The following is a 20959-nucleotide window of genomic DNA, read 5'->3' on the forward strand; positions in this document are numbered from 1 at the left end:
CTTTATGGAGGTTTTGCGGTACTGCCACACTTGGTATCAACGTCTGGACCTTAGTTAATAACAGATTTGAAACATTCTAATTACTTTGGTAATATTACCATGAAATCGAGTGTTAAGTCCTCATCGTCTGCACAGCGCCGCTACCCAGGAATAAGTTTCTGTGGGCCACGTCGCCTAATCGTTGCACGTTCAAAAGCGGGGGTGGAGAGGGTGGTTCGTCAACCTGACGGAGAAAATACTCGTTCCTCCGCGACCTATCTGACCTGATCTGCACACTTGATCTTTGCCGAACTTGTTCACGCTTTGGGGTTGGTACTACCCTACCACATAACCACTCTACTCATGCGATGCTACAACCTCTAACTAAAGCATTCTGCTCCTTCACATGATTTCTCACTTACACCACTGAGGTCGCATAATGGAAAGGCTGCAGGAAAACGTGGCACACACTAAATTAATAAATAAACAAATGCCGTTTGGTCCATCCTCTCCTGCTTGTCACCGACTGATTTATTTCTGCAGAGTAAAAACACTCTCGCTATTAATTCTCTTGTACCGGAAATGTAATGAGAAAATATGAAACGGTACAATAAATTCCATTTCAGTGGTATCTTCGGTGTTACCTTCTCATTCCAACATCTGTTTCTGCCCTTTTTAGAGATGTCCGTTTTTCTTCAACTGTTCTGCCTACTGACCTACTCATTATGACGGGTCGGCCGCAGTGGCCGAGCGGTTCTAGGTACTTCAGTCTGGAACCTCGCAGCCGCAACGGTCGCAGGTGCGAATCCTGCCTCGGGCATGGATGTGTGTGATGTCCATAGGGTAGTTAGGTTTATGTAGTTCTAGGAGACTGATGACCTCAGATGTTGAGTCCCATAGTGCTCTGAGCCATTATGGCGGTATCTATAGACTTCCAGAATTCAAGAGTATCTCCTCATTCCTTAGTAATTCTGTAATCCACTGCTTTGCGTATTGCTTCGTCCTGACCGACCTCTTAAACTTCAGCCTACTCTTCGTCATTAGTTAATTGGCATCCGAGTGTATAACTTCCTTGGTGCACCTTACAGTCCAGTATCTGATTTCGAGATCTCTGTCTGACGATGATGTAATCTGACTAGAATCTTCCTGTATCTTCCAGCTTCTTCCGAGTATACTTCCTCACCTTTTGATTCTAGAACAGATTATTCGCTATTATTAGCTGAAATTTATTAAAACTATAAACTCCTTCCGAACAGGTCTCGGAAAATCCTAACGTTACTGATCTACCGTCGTGTCAGCCGCAACCTAAAGGCATCACTGGATGCGGATATGGAGGGTCGTCTGGTCAGAACAGTGCTCTCCCGGCCGTTGTCAGTTTTCGTGACCAGAGCTGCTACTTCTTGGTCAAGTGGCTCCTCAGTTTGCTTCACAAGGAATGAGTGCACCCCACTTGCAAACAGCGTTCGGAAGATCGGACCGTTACCCATACAAGTGTAAGCTAAGATCGACATTGCTTGACTTCTGTGATCTCAAGAGTACCGGTGCTACCACTGTGGCAAGGCAGTTGGCAGCTGGAATTTATTACACAACTTACACCTAAAAATCCAGAATCTTATTTCGGAATCTCTGCATGATCATAATGTAATCTAACTAAAATCTTCCTCTAGTATCTGGGAATTTCCAAGTACGTCTCCTCCTCTTGTGATTCTTAAACAGAATATTGCCTATTATCAGCTGAAAGTTATTGCAGAACTGAATTAGCCTTTCTCCTCTCTATCTTAGTACCAAGTGAATAATTTTCCGCAATTCTTTCTCCTACTCCTTCCTCTTCAACGGCATTCCAATCGGCTATGGCTACGACATTTTCAGATCCCTTTACGTACTGCATTTTCCGTTTAATATCCTCATATACTCTTTCTATCACTTCATCTTCAGCATTCGACTCGGCATGTATACCCGAACTATCGTTGCAGGTGTTGATTTGCTATCGATTCTGATAAGAACAGCTCTATCACTGAACTGGTTACAGTAACACACTCTCTGCCCCATCTTCCTAGTCATAACGAATCCTGCTTCTGTTATACTATTTTTGCTGCTGCTGATATTACCCTGTGCTCATCTGACCAGATATCCAAGTCTTCTCTCCATTTCACTTTACTGACCCCAACTACATCTAGATTGAACCCATTGCATTGATCTTAACAGATTTTCGAGTTTCTGTACCACGTTCAAGCTTCTTACATTCCACTCCCCGAGTCGTTGGAAGTTATCCTTTCGTTCGTTATTCAACCTTTTTCTCATGGTCACCTCTCTCTTGGCTTTCTTATCCCTCAGATCCGACTGGGGGACTAATCCTGAATCATTTGCCAAAGTAGAGATAATCATGACACTTTCTCAATTGCAGACCACATGTTCTGTGGCTAACATTACGTGTGTTTAAGGCAGTGGTTTCCGTGGCCTTCTGCACCCTCATACCGCTGTTCATTGCTGATTCTTCCGCCTTTTAGGTGGAGTTTCCCATTTCAATGGCAAGATAGTGTCCCCTCTGACAAGGGTGTTGGCAGAATAAGGGTGACTTCTTGTACCAGAGGTCTTCGGCCGCCAGTGCTGGTTATTTTTCCAAATTTAAGAAGTGGATTTATTCGAACCCGGGCTGGAAGACGTTTTCATTACTAATGAAAGACCCAAACCTTAGATCATGGATGCTTAACACAATAACTATTCAAAACTTTTTGACTAGTTCAGTAATCAACACAACTACTTTGCTACGATATTTTCTACGTTCAGACAAATTAGCTTTGTCGTAGTATCCTACTAGTAATTTTTGCTGGTATGCACATATAGATTCAGTGTTCAGAGTAAACCAGCTTGTTATTTGAAGTATTAGAATGCCTGTACATGCTTGTAATACAAACTGATAATCAGGTATCGTCACGCTCAATAATATTTGATTTCAGAGATGTTTTGTGACACAGTTTCCCAAGAAGTATGGGAACCATGACGAAACCACTGGTCGTATGCATCACTGGAATGAGTTTTATATTTTATTTCGGTTTGCATTTTAGTGTAGAGCTCTGTTCATTTCAACCAAATGGTTACGGAATGGGAATGTGATAGATGTTATACCAATTGGGAGTGCATGGTAGCGCCCTTTTTTTGTCTTGTCCTTGAAGAGTTTTAGTTTAGAGGAAGACAGAATCTGGTATGTGGGCCACCAGAGCTAATGAAGCACAACCGGCTGCGCAAGCGAATTGGAGTTTATATTGCAAAATTTTGTAATCCAGTTGAGTTCACATTTTAATTTATTCTCATTTCTGAGATATTTGACGTGGAAGGTTCCATTCAGTATGTTGATAGGAACATAAGTCAAACTGTGGTGTCACCGCCAGACACCACACTTGCTAGGTGGTAACTTAAATCGGCCGCGGTCCTGTAGTACATGTCGGACCCGCGTGTCGCCACTGTATAATCGCAAACCTAGCGCCACCACATGGCAGGTCACAAGACACGGAATAGACCTCGCCCCAGTTGTACGGACGAAATAGCTTGCGACCAGACGTACGAAGCCTTCCTCTCATTTGCCGAGAGACAGATTGAATAGCCTTCAGCTTAATCCATAGCTACTACCTAGCAAGGCGCCATTTGTATCAGTGCTTATAGCGTACTAATATTCAAGAGAGATGTATTCCAAGGACTCATTAAAAGTTAAGTAACAAACCTATATGTACTTTTCTTCTTATTCATTAATAAGTCTCATGTTCCAGAACTTCAAGCCCGTCTGCGTTAGTTTAGCGTGCACCTAGCTACCTCATTGTGTCTATGCTTTCTGAAATAGACACAACATTATTTGGCGACGAGTAAAAGAGTTTGTATTACTTCGTTTGTGTCATGGCTTCGCCACAATCTCCAGATGTACTGTCCGAATTTTTTCGCTTGCAGAATCAGCAGACGCAGGCGGTATTGGAAGCCCTTGGACAGCTCGTCCAGGGTCAACGTGCGTTGCAAAACGATGCGGCAGCCGCCGCTTCTTCGCTACCGCTGCCACAAAACGCTGTTGCACCTCCTTTTCGGCCATACGTGGCGGCCGATGAGACCTGGCAAGAGTGGTCTCGCCAGTTCAACTTTCACCTAGCAGCATACAGAATTCAAGGTAAAGAGCGGCAGCCGTTTTTGCTTTCTTGTGTCGGTGTGTCTACCTACCGTGTGATAGTGAAATTGTTTCCCCGACGCGACGTAGCAACTCTGACCTACGAAGAACTTTTGTCTGCTTTAGATGCCTATTTCAAAGAAACAGTAAATGTAGTTGCAAAACGGTATACGTTCTTTCGTACAAAACGTACGGCCGGTCAGACTAATCGGGAGTGGGTAGCAACTTTGCAAGGACTTACTAGGGAGTGTGCCTTTGAATGTGACTGTGGCCTCCCTTATTCAGATACTATGGTGCGTGATGCAATAGCACAGAACGTTTCTGATGTTCGCATACGGGAACAGATTTTGAAACTCGTAAATCCCTCCCTTCAACAAGTGATAGACATATTGGATAGGCAAGACACACTTGACTTTGCTCAGGACTCATTTGAAACTTCGCCAGCAGTGTGTCACATTAATCGGCCCGCCGGGCCCGCTGCACGGGACGCTAAACGGCCCTCGCGCCCGTCCGCACAGCAGCGGCAGCCTACCTTGCAAACACGTGCGCCGCGTAAGCAAGCAACTGCAGTGAAATCATGCCCGCGGTGTGCAACTAGACATTCGCGTGAAAATTGCCCGGCACGCCAAGCTATTTGCTTTTACTGTCAAAAGAAAGGACATGTTCAAAGTGTTTGCCGGAAAAAGCTTAGATCAGACAATCACAATAATTCCAGGCCCTTTGCTTTGCGCCGGAATCGAACCCAGGACAATCAGGCTCGTGGACCTTCACCCATGGACATTCATGTGGTTCATTCCCACCCGTCCAGTGACACTTTAGCTATCAGTGACTGTGTTCGTCCCACCAAAAGTGTGCGTCGACGTCGCCGGAAATCCCGTAAAGTCGCAAGTGCTTCTGTACCTGTATCAGTTCAAATTGCACGTGACAGTCGCTCTTGTCGTCAACAGGACAATAAACTTTTTGTGGACTTAGACTTTGCAGGCAAAGTGATACCATTCCAGCTCGATACCGGAGCTGCAGTTTCATTGATTAATCACGTCACGTACAAACAACTGGGCCAACCGCCATTGCGTGCCACAAATGTTAAGTTAACTAGTTACTCAGGACAGCATATACCTGTGTTAGGACAGTGCAGCCTTCTTGCCACATACAAGGGACAAACGAAACTTGTGTCATTTTACGTTCTTCGTTCTTCTAGTGCAGTGAACTTGTTTGGTTTAGAATTGTTTCAATTGTTTAATTTGTCTATAGTAAATCAGGTCCTATCAGTGAATCAGACTGTGCCTTCCGCCGGTGTTTCTAGTCTTTGTGAAGAATTTGCAGACATTTTTGCACCGGGCCTTGGTTGCGCTAAGAACTATGCTGCACATTTGGAATTGCAAGACAACGCGCAACCGAAATTTTTCAGAGCGCGCAATGTTCCCCACGCATTGCGTGATGAGGTCGCAAGAACATTGCACGATTTAGAATCTCAAGGTGTAATTGAACGTGTGCAGGCTTCTCTCTGGGCCTCACCCTTAGTAATTTTGCCAAAACCTTCCGGAAAACTGAGACTTTGTGTGGACTTCAAGGCAACTGTGAATCCACAACTTGTGACTGCTACTTTTCCTTTGCCCCGCCCGGAAGATCTTTTTGACAAACTGTGCCCAGGAAAATATTTTTCAAAATTGGACCTAGCAGATGCGTACTTGCAAATACCTGTGGACGAAGAATCCCAGCGCGTCTTAGTGGTAAACACGCATCTTGGCTTGTATCGCATCAAAAGACTGCCAGTCGGGTGTGCATCCACACCTGCTTTCTTTTAGCATTAATTCCAAACCAGTTTGTGCGCAATGCTTCTTCCATTTCAGCTCCGCTTCATCGCTTACGCCGTAAAGGTGTTCCGTTCGTCTGGACGACGGAATGCGAACGCGCCTTTCGCCAGTTGAAATCGGCGTTACTTTCACATACGTGCCTTACGCCATTCGATCCCCGAAAACCTCTTTTGTTGATGGTAGATGCCTCGGATTTCGGGATCGGTGCTGTGCTTGCGCACAAAGATGGCTCGCATGATCGCCCTATTGCCTTTGCGTCCAAATTGCTCTCATCTGCGCAAAGAAATTATTCACAGATAGAGAAAGAAGCTTTAGCTCTCGTGTTTGGTGTTACCAAGTTCCATGACTTCTTGTATGGTCGTCACTTTACCATCATCACCGACCACAAACCTTTGACATCGCTTTTTCATCCGAACAAGCCTGTACCTCCACGTACGGCGCAGAAATTCATTCGCTGGTCGCTTTTTCTCTCGCAGTACCGCTACGATATCTTGTATCGGTCCACTGCTAAGCACGGAAACGCTGATGCGTTGTCCCGTTTGCCTGTTGCTGAGGATAAAGCATTCGATTCTTCCGAACTTGCTTGCATGTTCATTGATTCGGAAGCCGATGACGTGGTCGCATCGTTTCCGATTGATTTTCGTCGTGTCGCTACAGCCACAGCTGCTGACCCTGTCCTTGCTACTGTTTTGCGTTTTGTTGCTACGCAATGGCCCTTGTCAAAGTCACGGATCGAAGATCCTTTGGTTCGCCGTTTTTTTGCTCACAAGGAGAGACTTTTTGTACGACGTGGTGTTTTGTTGTTGCGTTCGGATAATGATCAATCCAGAGTCGTGGTCCCACGATCGTTACAGTCCTCTGTCTTAAAGCTTCTTCACCAAGGACATTGGGGTATAGTGCGTACGAACCAACTTGCTCGTCAGCACTGTACTTGGTTCGGAATCGATGCTGCGATTACGAATATGTGCTCCTCTTGTGTGGCGTGTGCCGAACAACACTCCGCACCGCCGCGGAAATTCTTTGCATGGCCGAAAGCCACTTCCCCTTGGCAACGCTTGCATATCGATTTTGCTGGTCCATTCTGGAATGCTCGATGGTTGGTTGTGGTCGATGCTTTCAGTAATTTTCCTTTTGTTGTCCGAATGTCTTCCACGACGTCTTCTGCCACAATCCAAGCCTTGTCTGCTATCTTTTGCATTGAGGGTCTTCCGCAGACTATTGTTTCCGACAATGGCCCACAATTCATGTCCGCAGAATTTCAGTCATTCTGCCAGGCCAATGGTATTCAACATCTGACATCCGCGCCGTTTTCGCCTCAGTCCAACGGTGCCGCGGAACGATTGGTCCGGACTTTCAAGTCACAGATGTTGAAGTTGAAAGAGTCGCATTCGCGGGAGGACGCTTTGTTGCTCTTTTTGTCTTCGTATCGCTCTCAGCCCCGAGATGGTCGCTCGCCGGCTGAGTTGCTTCATGGTCGTTCTCATCGCACCCTGATGTCTTTGCTGCATCCACCGCATCAGGTTCCTGTGCAGCGGCAGACTCCTGCTTTTGCTCCTGACGACGTTGTCTATTATCGCAACTATCGCGGTTCACAGCGTTGGCTCGCAGGGCGCATTCTTCGCTGCCTCGGCCGCGCGATGTATTTGGTATTGGGGGCCTCTGGTGAGGTGCGTCGGCATCTCAGTCAGCTGCGCCTCTGTCGTCGCCTGGGTTCTGCCGCTCCCCGTCTGCTTTCAGCGACGGAGCCGTCAGGTCAGCGCCTTGGGGACCCATCTACTGGCTCGCCTCATCCCCAGGTGTTACCGACGCTGCCTTCCATTTTGCCTCATGGCGTCGCGCCGCCGCCGCCGCAGCCGCCGCCGGCGCCGCCCGCAGCGGACGCTTCGCTCCAGCCGCCTGGCGCCTCCCTGGGTCACGCGCCGCCGCTCGCTTCCCGTGACCAGCCGTCCTCCGCCATGGACCTCTTGCCCGCTCCGGACCAGATGTCGTCTTCGCCCGTCGGGTGCTCCGACCACATGGAGGTCGACCCTTCGACCCCTCTTGTCTCCTTACGTGCGCATACACCTCATGTTGACGTGCACCCTGGACTAGGTTTGCAGGCGTTTCCTAGCTCCCCTCGGACCGAATGGCCGGGTGCGGGTGGCACAGCCTCGCCTGTTGTTAGGCTCCCCACCTCATCGCATACGTCAACATGGGGTCCTCCCCACGGCGGGCGGAAGCCTTATCTCACGACCGTTCGCCGATTTGCGGGGGAGGAATGTGGTGTCACCGCCAGACACCACACTTGCTAGGTGGTAACTTAAATCGGCCGCGGTCCTGTAGTACATGTCGGACCCGCGTGTCGCCACTGTATAATCGCAAACCTAGCGCCACCACATGGCAGGTCACAAGACACGGAATAGACCTCGCCCCAGTTGTACGGACGAAATAGCTTGCGACCAGACGTACGAAGCCTTCCTCTCATTTGCCGAGAGACAGATTGAATAGCCTTCAGCTTAATCCATAGCTACTACCTAGCAAGGCGCCATTTGTATCAGTGCTTATAGCGTACTAATATTCAAGAGAGATGTATTCCAAGGACTCATTAAAAGTTAAGTAACAAACCTATATGTACTTTTCTTCTTATTCATTAATAAGTCTCATGTTCCAGAACTTCAAGCCCGTCTGCGTTAGTTTAGCGTGCACCTAGCTACCTCATTGTGTCTATGCTTTCTGAAATAGACACAACACAAACCATACTGTGTCGTCGGCTGATGATGTGAGACAAGCACAAAATGTCGTGTTTTGCAAATTTGCGTTATCTAAACCTCTGGCCAAGCTGCATACATCATGAAGTCTCTCGTCACCGTCAAAATTTGGGTTACTCCTTCAGACTGCAATGATGTTAATTTTTGGGTTCAATAATATTCTTAAAACTTATTCTGCATGTGTTCACAGACAAAACTACCTGTCTAATCTGAAGTGGCAATAATCTGCAACAGTAAACCATTTAACATTATGCAGTTATTAATATTTCGTCAACACCTATTTCATTACTTGGCGTTGCTAGTGTACTTCCTCATTGCAACATATTCATCAATATACGCCATAAAGAAATAATCTGATGAATAGTATAAAAGTTCTCTCCTTGTTTCGAAGCAAAGTTCTTTTTACTACTCTGTCCTCTGTCAGCTTGATAAGTGCAAAATTTGATGTACATTTCCGCACCATGAAGAGTCTAACTTATAACCGATATTGAAGCCCACCATGTCACGTTGTGTCTTTCACTCTACTCCGCAAATTTGACCAATCTTACATACCTTCAAGGTATAATTTACTTTTATTTCCCACATATCCTGAACGTTTTGGCCAGTATGGACATCAGGAAACCTCAAAGACTTTTGCTTCATTTATGTCATAAATAAATTTTTTATTTGAACATGTACTATTTGCAAACTTTTTAAAAAATATATTGCGCAGTAAAATTAAAACATTACTTTTCAGACACCCCATAAAAGCTTTAAAGTTGCCTCAAAGGTGCGTAAATACTTCCTCTGTAACGGTGCAAAAGCGTGGCACCCTGCGTCGTCACTCTCGGGATCGATGATTCTCAAGCAGCAAGGTGTCGACATATGCAGGAAGAAGCCACGCCTAAAGTGGGTTAATGATGTCGCATTGGCAAACAATTTCACCACAATTTTGCCCATTGTCATCGTGGACGTGTCACACGATAGCAAGTACCTCACAGCCACTCTTATCCACTTTTCACCCCTTCTTATGACGCTTCCGGGATGTAAGTCAGAACCGCGACGCCCAGCATAGAAATGACGCCGCTGTATTGTTATGGGTAGCGGAGTAAAAAATTACACGCCACCGCTTGAAAACCAAATGAAAAGGCCTGGCGTAAAGGGTGTCAGTGAACCACCCATTTCCTTGGGACGTCGATTTTTACAGATTTTGCGGTCTTTAACGACAGTTCAAGTGCGAAGAGCAGAAGGATGATGTTCTTGACAGCCTTTGGTGCTATTTACACCCCATGGACGAGGATTCAACCTTTCTAGACTAATTCACAGTGCTGCAACACCACTGGACGTGATCTCACGCCTTTGGAGGAAGTACGACCGCAATTTATGGTGTGGTGTTCAACCTGGAACTCCTAGGGACCGATCAAAACCATTCTACGAAATTTGACCCAGATATGAAGCAACAAAGGATCCTTATGCTTTATCATTGCTCATGTTTCTAACCATTCTCCGGCGTGACCACGGAGTGATACGCCATTGAGACATCCGTAAATAAAACGGCAAAGACAATATGGGCGGATGCCACCGAGGATTTCACCGAACTGGGGGTCTCAGACGGAACATTTGTCGTTTCACTCTTGCACGTGTCATTGTAGCACCCCTTCATTGTAGCACCCCTCCATGATCATGCCACAGTATGGCGTGAAACCGGAGCACCGTTCAGTTTCTGTCGATTGATCTAGAACGGCCCTGTATACAAAAGACTGCGGTCGTATTTTCTCTTCAGAGGGGTGCAACCACATTCAAGGGGGCTGCAGCCAATAATGTCGACAGATGTGGTTTGAAACGTCCGGAAATGTCAGCAGTATCAAAGGTTGTCAAGAAAGTCTTTGTGTTTCTCCTCATACTGCGAACTATCGTTTTCGATAGTGAAATGTGTGGGAATCAACGTCCCAAGGGAAAGAGTGGTTTAATCGACGGTGGTTTCCTTTGCACCCTTTGTGCCATCTTATAAGGCCACTCATATGAAAAGCATGTGATTTCAGCCATGGGCGTCGCAGTTCTGACATCCATCGCAGAGTTGTCAAATGGAGGTGTGATATGCGAGTAAATCTGCTGTGACAACTTTCCCAATGTGGAGCACGTCCACAATGGCGTTGGGCAGAACTGCGCTAAAATTTGGTTCCAATGTGACATCATTAATCCACATTACACGTCACATGATGTTCTGAGCTCTGGACGTTTCTTCGCATGTGTCGTCACCTTGCTATATGACGAATCGTCGAGCCGAAGGAGAACGTTGCAAGGCGCCAGCTTTTACACCATTACAGGGGAAGTATGCACACAGCTCTGAGTCATATTTAAAACTTATGCATAGGGATGAGAGACAGTTACGGGGTTCCAAAAGGTGATCCTTTAATTCTGTTGTGGAATCTAGCTGCCTTTGATAAAAAGAGGTACACGTGTACCATTATTTAAACTTCGGATTTATCTTTCCTGTGTATCGTTTCTGTAGCGACCTTGATTTCACAGAGAGCAAGGAAAGTGGCGAAGTTTTTGATGAAAAGTTTCGAAGGGGAAACTAAATTCTACAAGGTAACATCGGACAATAATTTTACTACCAAAAAGTTTAGTATGCAACAAATGCATATCCATATTTCACCTACTTTCCTAAAAAGTCACCAACATTCTCAACACATTTCTACTATCGTGTAATCAGTTTCAATATGCCCCGTCCGTAGAAGTCTGTTTAGTAGGAATATAACTGTCTGCGGACTATTGATTTCACTTCCACATCTGTGCTAGGCTTTGGCCAGCCACGAATTTCTTCACGGGACCAAACAGATGAAAATCCTATGGCGCAAGGTCTGGATTGGAATACCCCCACTCGAATTTGGCGATTTTCTCAAGAACAGGGGCAGCTACATGAGGTCGATCATCGTCATGAAGAAGTATGACACCATCAGTGTGGTGTTCGTCACGAAGTGCGTGACGCAACTTAACAAAAGTTTCAATGTAGGTTGCTGCATTCACAATGCTCCTGTGTTCAACAAAATCCACGAATAACACATCATGCATATCCCAGAACATTGCCACAACCACATTCCTCATAGATTGAGTCATATGATGTTTCGTGCTGAGGAACCAACATGTTCCCATTCCAAAGAGGTCTGTTTGGGTTCAGGCGTGTAGTGGTGAGCCAACGACTCATCACCAATGGAGATTCCTTTCAGTAAGAAATGGCCTTCTGCCACAAAACGCGTTAAGCAATCCAAGCTTGTCTTAATTCACTGGTTGTGGTTGTCTGTCAGGTTCTTAGGCATTCAGCGAACAACATCTTTACCATAGGAAATGTTGAACTGCAGCGATTAGGTTGCACATGCCGCATGTTCAAATGTTCTACCTGAATGCCTCCGACATTCAGTGGGTTTGCAGCTGTAACCGGCCACCGGCAGCCCATAACGTGGCGAATCACTAAGGTGCTCTTGGAAGAATGTACAGCACCTGGAGACAATGGTACAGTCCATAGAGTTGTCCCCACACACGACACGCATGTACCTACGAAAGTCACTCGGTTTATACCTTTTGGCCCACAAATATCGAATAATAGTTCGCTGCTCTTCACAACAGTAAAATGCTTGTCAAGGTTGTTCGTAGTTCAGACGCCTCTTGCCACAGCTGCACGAGAACAAAATACCATCTGTAGCTTAAACTTTAATCATCATGAAATTTCAACATTCCAGCTGCAGTACGAGGGGAGAAAAAACCATTGTGCATTACTTTAATATCTTGTAAATTGATTAAACCACCTGAATTTAGGGCATATTTCTGTTCTGTATAACTATGGCATTAGAGTGGGATTTAGTGTGCTACAATCAATTACTACTTAGGACAGCATTCACCTGCCTCATTTTTAATTATTTATATTTTGGTAGAAATACAATCACTTAAAGGAGTGTTAAGAAAAAAACTGTAAATATAAAGTGGAACAAAGAATAACTGTCAGTGTTGATTAATGACGTGGTATGATATTTTGGGACTAAGTATTATTAGATGTCTAATGTATGAGCCTCCATGCTTCATATCATAGTACAAATGAAGCATCAGATACAGTGTTTGAGTATAGCTTCATGCACTTCTTCTGGCAGACAGCAACTAAAAACTTAAGTGTCTTTAAACATAAAAGCAAATAGATTTGGTCATATTGTGTTTATGGAACATGAGTAAAGAATTGCTTGGGACAGGTGACTTGTAGTTGCCGAGAGGGTAAGTCCTACTGAGAGACACGTATTTCCTGTAATCTTGGAAACTGTGTGGGTCGCAGGCGAGCTACCGGCTGCAGTGCAGCACAACGGCGCGTGGTCGGGCGGCCACTGGTATGCGCGCTGGCCGCAGCTCGTGATGTGGTTGGTGCCACTGCTGATGGTGCGGTTGGTGCCACTGTGGCGGGACGCCCCGCCGCTTGCCCCTGTCTCCCGCGGCGCCGCCCCCTGCAGCTGACAGCGACCGCCAGAGACCGGATGAACAGGTTAGCTCCAAGCACTCAGCAGCCACATCAGTCAGAGACGAGGTTTTAGTGTGAGCTAGATAAGCGCCGCTTTCCAACGAGAATTAGATGGGGACCTACAGAGTAATTGAGGAGAGTTCTTTCAAAACTGGATAAATGAAACAGTACAGCTTTCCATAAAATGAGTTTTTCTTTTTACACGTAATGAAATGAAATGACGTGTGGCTAGAGCCTCCCGTCGGGTAGACCTGTCGGCTGGTGCTAGTCTTTTGAGTTGACGCCGCTCGGTGACTTGCGTGCAGATAGGATTGAATGATGATGATGGAGACAGCGCAACACACTGTCTGTATGTGGGGGAAAATCTCCGACCCAGCCGGGAATCGAACCAGGAGCCTTTAGCATGGCATTCTGTCGCACTGACCACTCAGCTATCAAGGTGGGTCGTTTTCTCCTAGATAGATATATTTGACCATTGATGTCTCACTGACATCAGTAAAGAGTTGTAATGAAATATATAAAAAAATACTTTTTGTAACAGCTTATTAAAGTTTGGTTTTACCAGTTTTTGTCATAAGTTGACAAATGCTTATAATTATTGCTGTTACTAGTTATGTTGCCGCCTTTAATTCAGCATACTTTTTCCAGAACTAATTTTTTATATGCTATAGCGTTAATATATGCTTGCATTGTTGTAAAGTTTGTATCTTTTCATATATTATTATATGTAGCATATATTAAATTTCAAGTTTTCAACTTTAATGAGGTTACAAACAAAAATAAAAGAAATACAGTGGCATAATATAATAATAGAAATGATAACTATTTTAATATAATTTGTGTAGCCTACATCACCATTCTCAGTATTACATGAAGTATAAAGTGAATAACAGAAAATGTATTCCATCTTACAATTACATTGTTACTGTCAATTTTTCCCTCACATATCTCCACATTATTCGTCTAAAACGACTTTGTATAATTACTGTGCATCATCTGGAATTTCAAAATACTTTATCAAGGCGGCAAATCTTTGTTCTTTTCTTTGCTTACCATATTCCTTTTTCCAAAAGGATGGTTGTTATTGCTATTGGATGGAACAGTTTGTTTCGTATCAGGATGTCGACTAGTTCTAGGTCTCTAGAGTACGCTTCACTTATTAATACAGTAACGATTTTTTTTCTTCTTGTATGAAATGACACGCTGGCTTTTGTTTTGAATGATAGCTTGGCTTTTGGAACTATCTGTGCACTATCTTTCAGATTTTTAACCGTTAAGTCTTTGTTTAGAATTCTGAGAGTACTATTCTGTTCTAAAATATCAGAATATTCTTTACGAGACAAGATGCTTTCTTTTCCTCTGTAATTTTTCAATTCTACCAAACACTCTGTCTGGAGTCATGTAGCTTTGTCCACCAATAGGGAAGAACTGACGAATATTACTCAATTTTGTGCTGTTTTCCAAGAATGCTGTAAGCCTCGCGATCATAAAACTGGTTTTATTTTGGCTGCTGCAAGAACTTGAGAACAGTTGTATAGTATTGATGCCCTCAATTAGTTGTTTTTTTTATCTAAGTCAGTATGAAAGTCCAGGAAAGCTGAAGCAGCTTGATTATATCTTCTTGAAGATTCTGTCTCCAATCACTTGTAGAGCACGATGCTTTTCTACTTTTCTTTATCCTTAGTATGGATCATTGTGTAACCATTCTTGTCTCACACAGCGGACCTCACTGAATGATAGTTTTGGAATAGGCTAGTTTTGATACATTTCAAATCAAATCTTAATGACAGTTGGATTATTTTCCTTCATTATATCACAAAATCGCTTTGCACGAATTTCATGTAACCTGTAGCTAGTTCATAGTTCATTCTTCTTCTGCAGACATGTTTGTGCCTTTATTTCCGTTAAATCAACGTTATATGTGGAGTAGGTCGGTACGAGGTGCTCTGAACGATAGAGTGAAACGTTTGAGAAATAAATATTTGTCTTTTGGTAAGGCGCATTGTTCCAGTCCTAAGTATTTTATTTCTTCACAGAATTTCTTCGACATTTTATTGACGTAGCTCTGAAGGCAAATAACGTTTCGTAGATTCCCCCATCCATCGCGGCTATCTGTGCCTTTCTTAATGGCAATAATTACCTCCTGATGATCGTCTCCTCTTCTGTCACCTCCTTTCCTTTGGCAACCTACCTCTTTCATGGAACCTGCTTGCTATACAGGATAACCTAACATGTCAGATACTTCTTGAAAAGTGGCAGCACAAACAGGCACAACTTCAGCCCACCTTTTTCTAGTAGTATACTTAACTGTCACTGTTTCCTTCGCTTTTGCTTTCTGGGTGTCCACTACTCCGAGCTGAAGTGAAGAAGTATTAAGAAATTTTAGCAGAAACTTAAATTAAACCATTTTATTTAATGATGTCATGTGATAATGAAAGTGAGAAATATGTTTGTAGCAGAGTTCAGAAGCTTCGCTTTCTTTCATTCCTTTAGCTTTTTAATGCGAAACTGCATTTAATGATAGGTTCTTTTTTACATTTTTACACCTCTTGATTTGCGATCGATGTAGTTTTAAGTTCTTCTTAAATCGGTATTTTCTTCCATCGGAACATTCTTTGACCTGTATGCCATTTCCAAAATCGCAAGAATCATCATCCATTCTGCTTCCGCTTGCAGAACTCTGTAGGAGTGCAGCTTAGCGTCAAGTGAATATTTGCCCAAAAGTAACCTGCAGGTTTTTCGACGACAATGAAGTCTAGTTACAAAACAATTCCCGCCAGTACGTATTCTTACAACAATGAGTAACATCGCTTAAGATAATAAATATACTACATTATTGTTAGCTGCCTGCTGCGAAAAGAAAGCCGAGACAGCAATGAGCAGTTGTACTGCATTAGTCGACTTTTTCTGTAATTGTAAGAATGTTTATATCCAGTTTTGTTAAAACCTTGTGATTTGGAGTGTTCATATACGCAGCAGAAATCGGATTTTCCTAAAACGTGGCTCAAGGGTTGATGTGAAAGGTCAATATTGTGCCATTACAATTCCTAACTCAGTTTTGAATTTTTTTGTGTACTTTGAGTTTTGAGAAACCGGTCCTCAATTTCTCCTTGTTTCCATCGGTTCAAGTGTCTTTACTCACTTCCACAATGGGGAACGTCACATTGATGTGAATAAACCTACAAATTACATTTATTAATCACAAAATTTTGATTCTCATACCAAATAGATAAGCATGAAGTAATTAATAATATACTTACATGCACATGTCTCTAATACTGGCAAACGTAGAAATCCCAAACTACAGTACCACAGTTCGCCACTATTGAAGCAATTTGAAACTGGTGCAGCCCGTTATATTAAAATAGGAAATTATGCAATAATTCTTTTTCTGTAAATGAAGGGAAGACGATACATTCCGTGCCTAACTGCTAGAAGTGTACAGCTATAGTGCACTACCATAGGCAACAGTGATTAAAACTAAACTACACTCCTCCCGAACAGGTCACGAATGCTCAACAGTACCGACCGGCCACCGTGTCATTCTCAGACCACAGGCGTCACTGGATGCGGATACGGAGGGGCATGCGGTCAGCACACCACTCTCCCGGCCGTATGTCAGTTTCCGAGACCGGAGATGCTACTTTTCAATCAAGTAGCTCCTCAGTGTGCGTCACAAGGACTGAGTGCACCCCACTTGCCAACAACGCTCGGCAGACCGGGTGGTCACCCATCCAAGTGTTAGCCCAGCCCGACAGTGCTTAACTTCGGTGATCTGACCTGAACCGGTGTTAACATTGCGGCAAGGCCGTTGGCATGTGACAGTAATTATACGGCACAAACACTTTCACCCTGGTCAAATAGGTCTTACTGACAAAGACCATCTCTGTGTGAGAAATCGGGAAAACGTAAGAGAAAGCCCCACTTCCAGCTTATTCGACGTGATATTAGAACCACAGATAATGAGCTATGAATCAGTCTTCCACGAATTGTAAATGTCAATGATCAGCATCCTCTGGTTTCTGTTCCTGATCACACTTACAGAGAAGCCGGAAATAATGTGGCTGTGTCATAGCAGCACTGATTACTTCTTTAGCCACATCATCACTATGGACAATTGTTGGGTTGATGACTATGACCTGGAGATGAAGTAGTAAAGCGAGCAGTGAAGACATGTTGGTTCCTGTCCGATGAAAACGGTGAAGCCCCATTACCTGGGCAAGAATTGCTATGGTGAAGTTCTCACTGATTATGGTCGTAACGGACACACAGTCACAGGAACATAAGACCGAGTTCTCTTGAACACCTTACAGGAGACCATTGAGATGAAGAGACATGGGAAGCGTTCAATTGGGGTGTTTTCACTCCATGAAAAAGCCCCGGCTGACTCCGCACAGGACACAGCGAAATTGCAACGTCTTTGAGTTATGAAATTGTGCCTCATTCAGATATTCACCCATTGACTCCTCCATCTTCCTCTGATGAAGCAGTCGTTGTGTGACTGGTATTTCCACATTGATGAAGAAGCGAACATAAGGGTGGAAACTTTCTTCACCAACCTAGTTCAGACTTCTTCTACCTATGTGTCTCTGTCAGGTCATTTTGGGAAAAAAAAGTGCAACATTGAATAACGAAGAGATAGAGAAGGTCCGACAGAATCACCAAGTTTCTTGACAAGCTGGTAATATTTTCGAGGTAATGGTAAAATCTTATGGTCTATTCTTGTTCATGCAGAGCACATTCCGAGAGGCTCGGAAATAATGATTTGGCAGAGCTGCTGATGCGTATGAGTTGTTTCACGGAGCTGCGATTTTACGAATATTCTCTCACTCAAAGCCATAGCGAGGGGATCCTACGCCCCTGCAGATCTACCAGTGCTGCGTCGCCCCACGCCATAAAACTACTTTTCTGCACAATTTCAATGCAGTTCAAGCTAATTTTACAATTGTATAAGTTGATGCACTAAACTCGGGACCTTTGCCTTTCGCGAGCAAGTGCTCTACAAACTGAGCTACCCAAGCAAGACTCACGAGCCGTCCTCACAGCTTTACTTCTGCCAGTACCTCGCCTCCTACCTTGCAAACTTTACGGAAGTTCTCCTGCAGAACTAGCACTCCTGAAAGAAAGGATATTGCGGAGACATGGCTTAGCCACAGTGTGGGGGATGTTTCCAGAAAGAGATTTTCACGCTGAGCTTAGAGAGTATTTTACATATTATTGTATCAAACGCTTTGTCGGACTCTAGCTCAGTCTCGCTCCAATCCTCATTCGGCATAAATCGACAAAAACCGGAGGAGTTAAGGCAAATAGTTTATTTGCGTCAGCACCGACTCCTGCTGGACCTTTGAGATCTACAGTACTACAGCGAAGCAGCTGTAATAAATCATTTGTTGAACATGAACGAACTGCTTAGGCTGCAACAGTGTGAACCAAGCGCACTGTTGTCACACAATCCTTGTTACCAATAGACGTTTCTTCGGTGGTAGTCGTTTCTTTAAGAAACTACTAGGCCGAAATGACACTGTAGAAATTACGCTATCACAGCGAAGTCCCCTTACTATCAGCTGGGGATGGAAAGACTTCGTCTCGCAGGCGTAATAAGGAATACGAGAGGTAGAAAAACACATTCGACTCACGATTCATTCTCAAACCGCCTTCCTTGGTTTTCTTGTAACTTACCATTCCTCCGATACTGCTCTCCCATCAGTATCAGTACAATGTATCACTGAGCACAGTCACCGTCCCTTTCATCGCGGTTACAATTAACGGATGTTGTCTCCCTTTTGACAGTTTGTATAAAATGTGGAACTGAGACTATTATCTATCTAAATCCTCTGCTTTAGAGGCCGATAATAATTAGTTTGTAAATTTTATTCGAATATTTATGTCCAATGACATGTTAAATTATTTTTGATATTTATCGATATACAGAATGGTAATAAATAGTCTAAAAGCTTGTTCAAAAATGTTCAGATGTGTGTGAAATCTTATGGGACTTAACTGCTAAGGTCATCAGCCGCTAAGCTTACACCCTACTTACCCAAAATTATCCTAATGACAAACACACACACCCATGCCCGAGGGAGCACTCGAACCTCCGCCGGGACCAGACGCCCAGTCCATGACTGTAGCGCCCCAGACCGCTTGGGTAATCCCGCGCGGCTAAAAGCTTGTAATTATTTTGCAGGTTAGTTTGTCCTGAGAACTAATGGTTAAGAAAAAATCGATACGTTACGCCATCTCTGATTTAATTATCATTGACGTTAGTGAAGCAGGTCAAGAAGCCTACCAGATACAATTGGTGCCATTTGTTCTAATCATGTAGATGCTAGAGCTTAGCCATTGGTTCGGGTTAAATCCTTGCTACAATCCCTGTCCAATTTTTCTACCATTCTCTTATAGAATGTGAGGAAACCAAATGAAGAACACGTTTGGCAATACCATCTTTAGCAATCTGCTTGAATTTGAGTGCACTTCGACTCCATTGGCTAACACAAATGCTATTTAAATTGAGAACGGCGCAATGTATCATAAGTTTTCCTAACAATTATTTCTTGGAACAGCCTACCCTAAAACAGTCTTAAAAACGTTCCATACTCTTCCTAATCAGCCTATATGAATGCATTTCGTGAACAATCATCATTAGTTTCTATATCCCCTACATTGCGGACTGTTTCTTTGACGGGAAAACACCGATCATTTCTAGAAGTACATTAACATGTCAACTATGAAATATAATCAATGCTCAAGTAAAACTTGTAGGTTACCTTTATTAATGGTGCAAACACTGTTCACGTTAAAAACTCCACCATGGAATGTTCCGTTCAGCCTGAGCTTTAGCTGAAGAACGTATTAATGAACACTATCTGGTGTACAATAATGGTCATGCGGTATATACATTTTAAGGTTTTACGTGTGTCAGATGATGAGACCAAGTTTTGGAACTAGTTACAACATACGATCTTACACATGTAAGTGAAAATGTCATTTGCGAAAGGTATGGAGCCAAATACACACCTTTTATTAACAGTTCCCTTGGTTGTTCTGATTACTTAATGACGACGTAAGTTCACAATTAGAAGGTTAAGTCCCTTATTGTTCCGACTGATTCACAATTTATGTGAAACTAAATCTTGAGTTGTGTTTCAATTCACGGAAATTTGTAGCCTATTTGTACTTCAATTAACGACATATACAGGGTGTTGCAAAAAGGTACGGCCAAACTTTCAGGTACCATTCCTCACACACAAAGAAAGAAAATATGTTATTTGGACAAGTGTCCGGAAACGCTTACTTTCCATGTTAGAGCTCATTTTATTACTTCTCTTCAAATCACATTAATCATGGAATGGAAACACACAGCAACAGAACGTACCAGCGTGACTTCAAACACTTTTTTGCGGGAAATGTTCAAAATGTCCTCCGTTAGCGAGGATACATGCATCCACACTCCGTCGCATGGAATCCCTGATGCGCTGATGCGGCCCTGGAGAATGGCGTATTGTATCACAGCTGTCCACAATACGAGCACGAAGAGTCTCTACATTTGGTACCGGGGCTGCGTAGACAAGAGCTTTCAAATACCCCCATAAATGAAAGTAAAGAGGTTTGAGGTCAGATGAGCGTGGAGGCCATGGAAATGGTCCGCCCCTACCAATCCATCGGTCACCGAATCTGTTGTTGAGAAACGTACGAAAACTTTGACTGAAATGTGCAGGAGCTCCATCGTGCATGAACCACATGTTGTATCGTACTTGTAAAGGTACATGTTCTAGCAGCACAGGTAGAGTAT

At 43.8% G+C, this 20959-nt stretch overlaps 1 protein-coding gene across 1 annotated transcript in view; it reads left to right on the forward strand.

Annotated features, from left to right (window-relative positions):
* LOC126263377 (uncharacterized) overlaps positions 1-20959 on the forward strand; it is a 292477-nt gene that overhangs the window by 270051 nt on the left and 1467 nt on the right. The window contains exon 8 of the mRNA XM_049960469.1: positions 12988-13191. Within this exon, the coding sequence (XP_049816426.1) occupies positions 12988-13163 (176 nt within the window). The 3' untranslated portion in view covers positions 13164-13191. The remainder of the gene's footprint in view (positions 1-12987; positions 13192-20959) is intronic.

Source organism: Schistocerca nitens, chromosome 6 (genome assembly GCF_023898315.1).
Source record: "Schistocerca nitens isolate TAMUIC-IGC-003100 chromosome 6, iqSchNite1.1, whole genome shotgun sequence".
In the NCBI taxonomy this organism is placed as follows: domain Eukaryota; kingdom Metazoa; phylum Arthropoda; class Insecta; order Orthoptera; family Acrididae; genus Schistocerca; species Schistocerca nitens.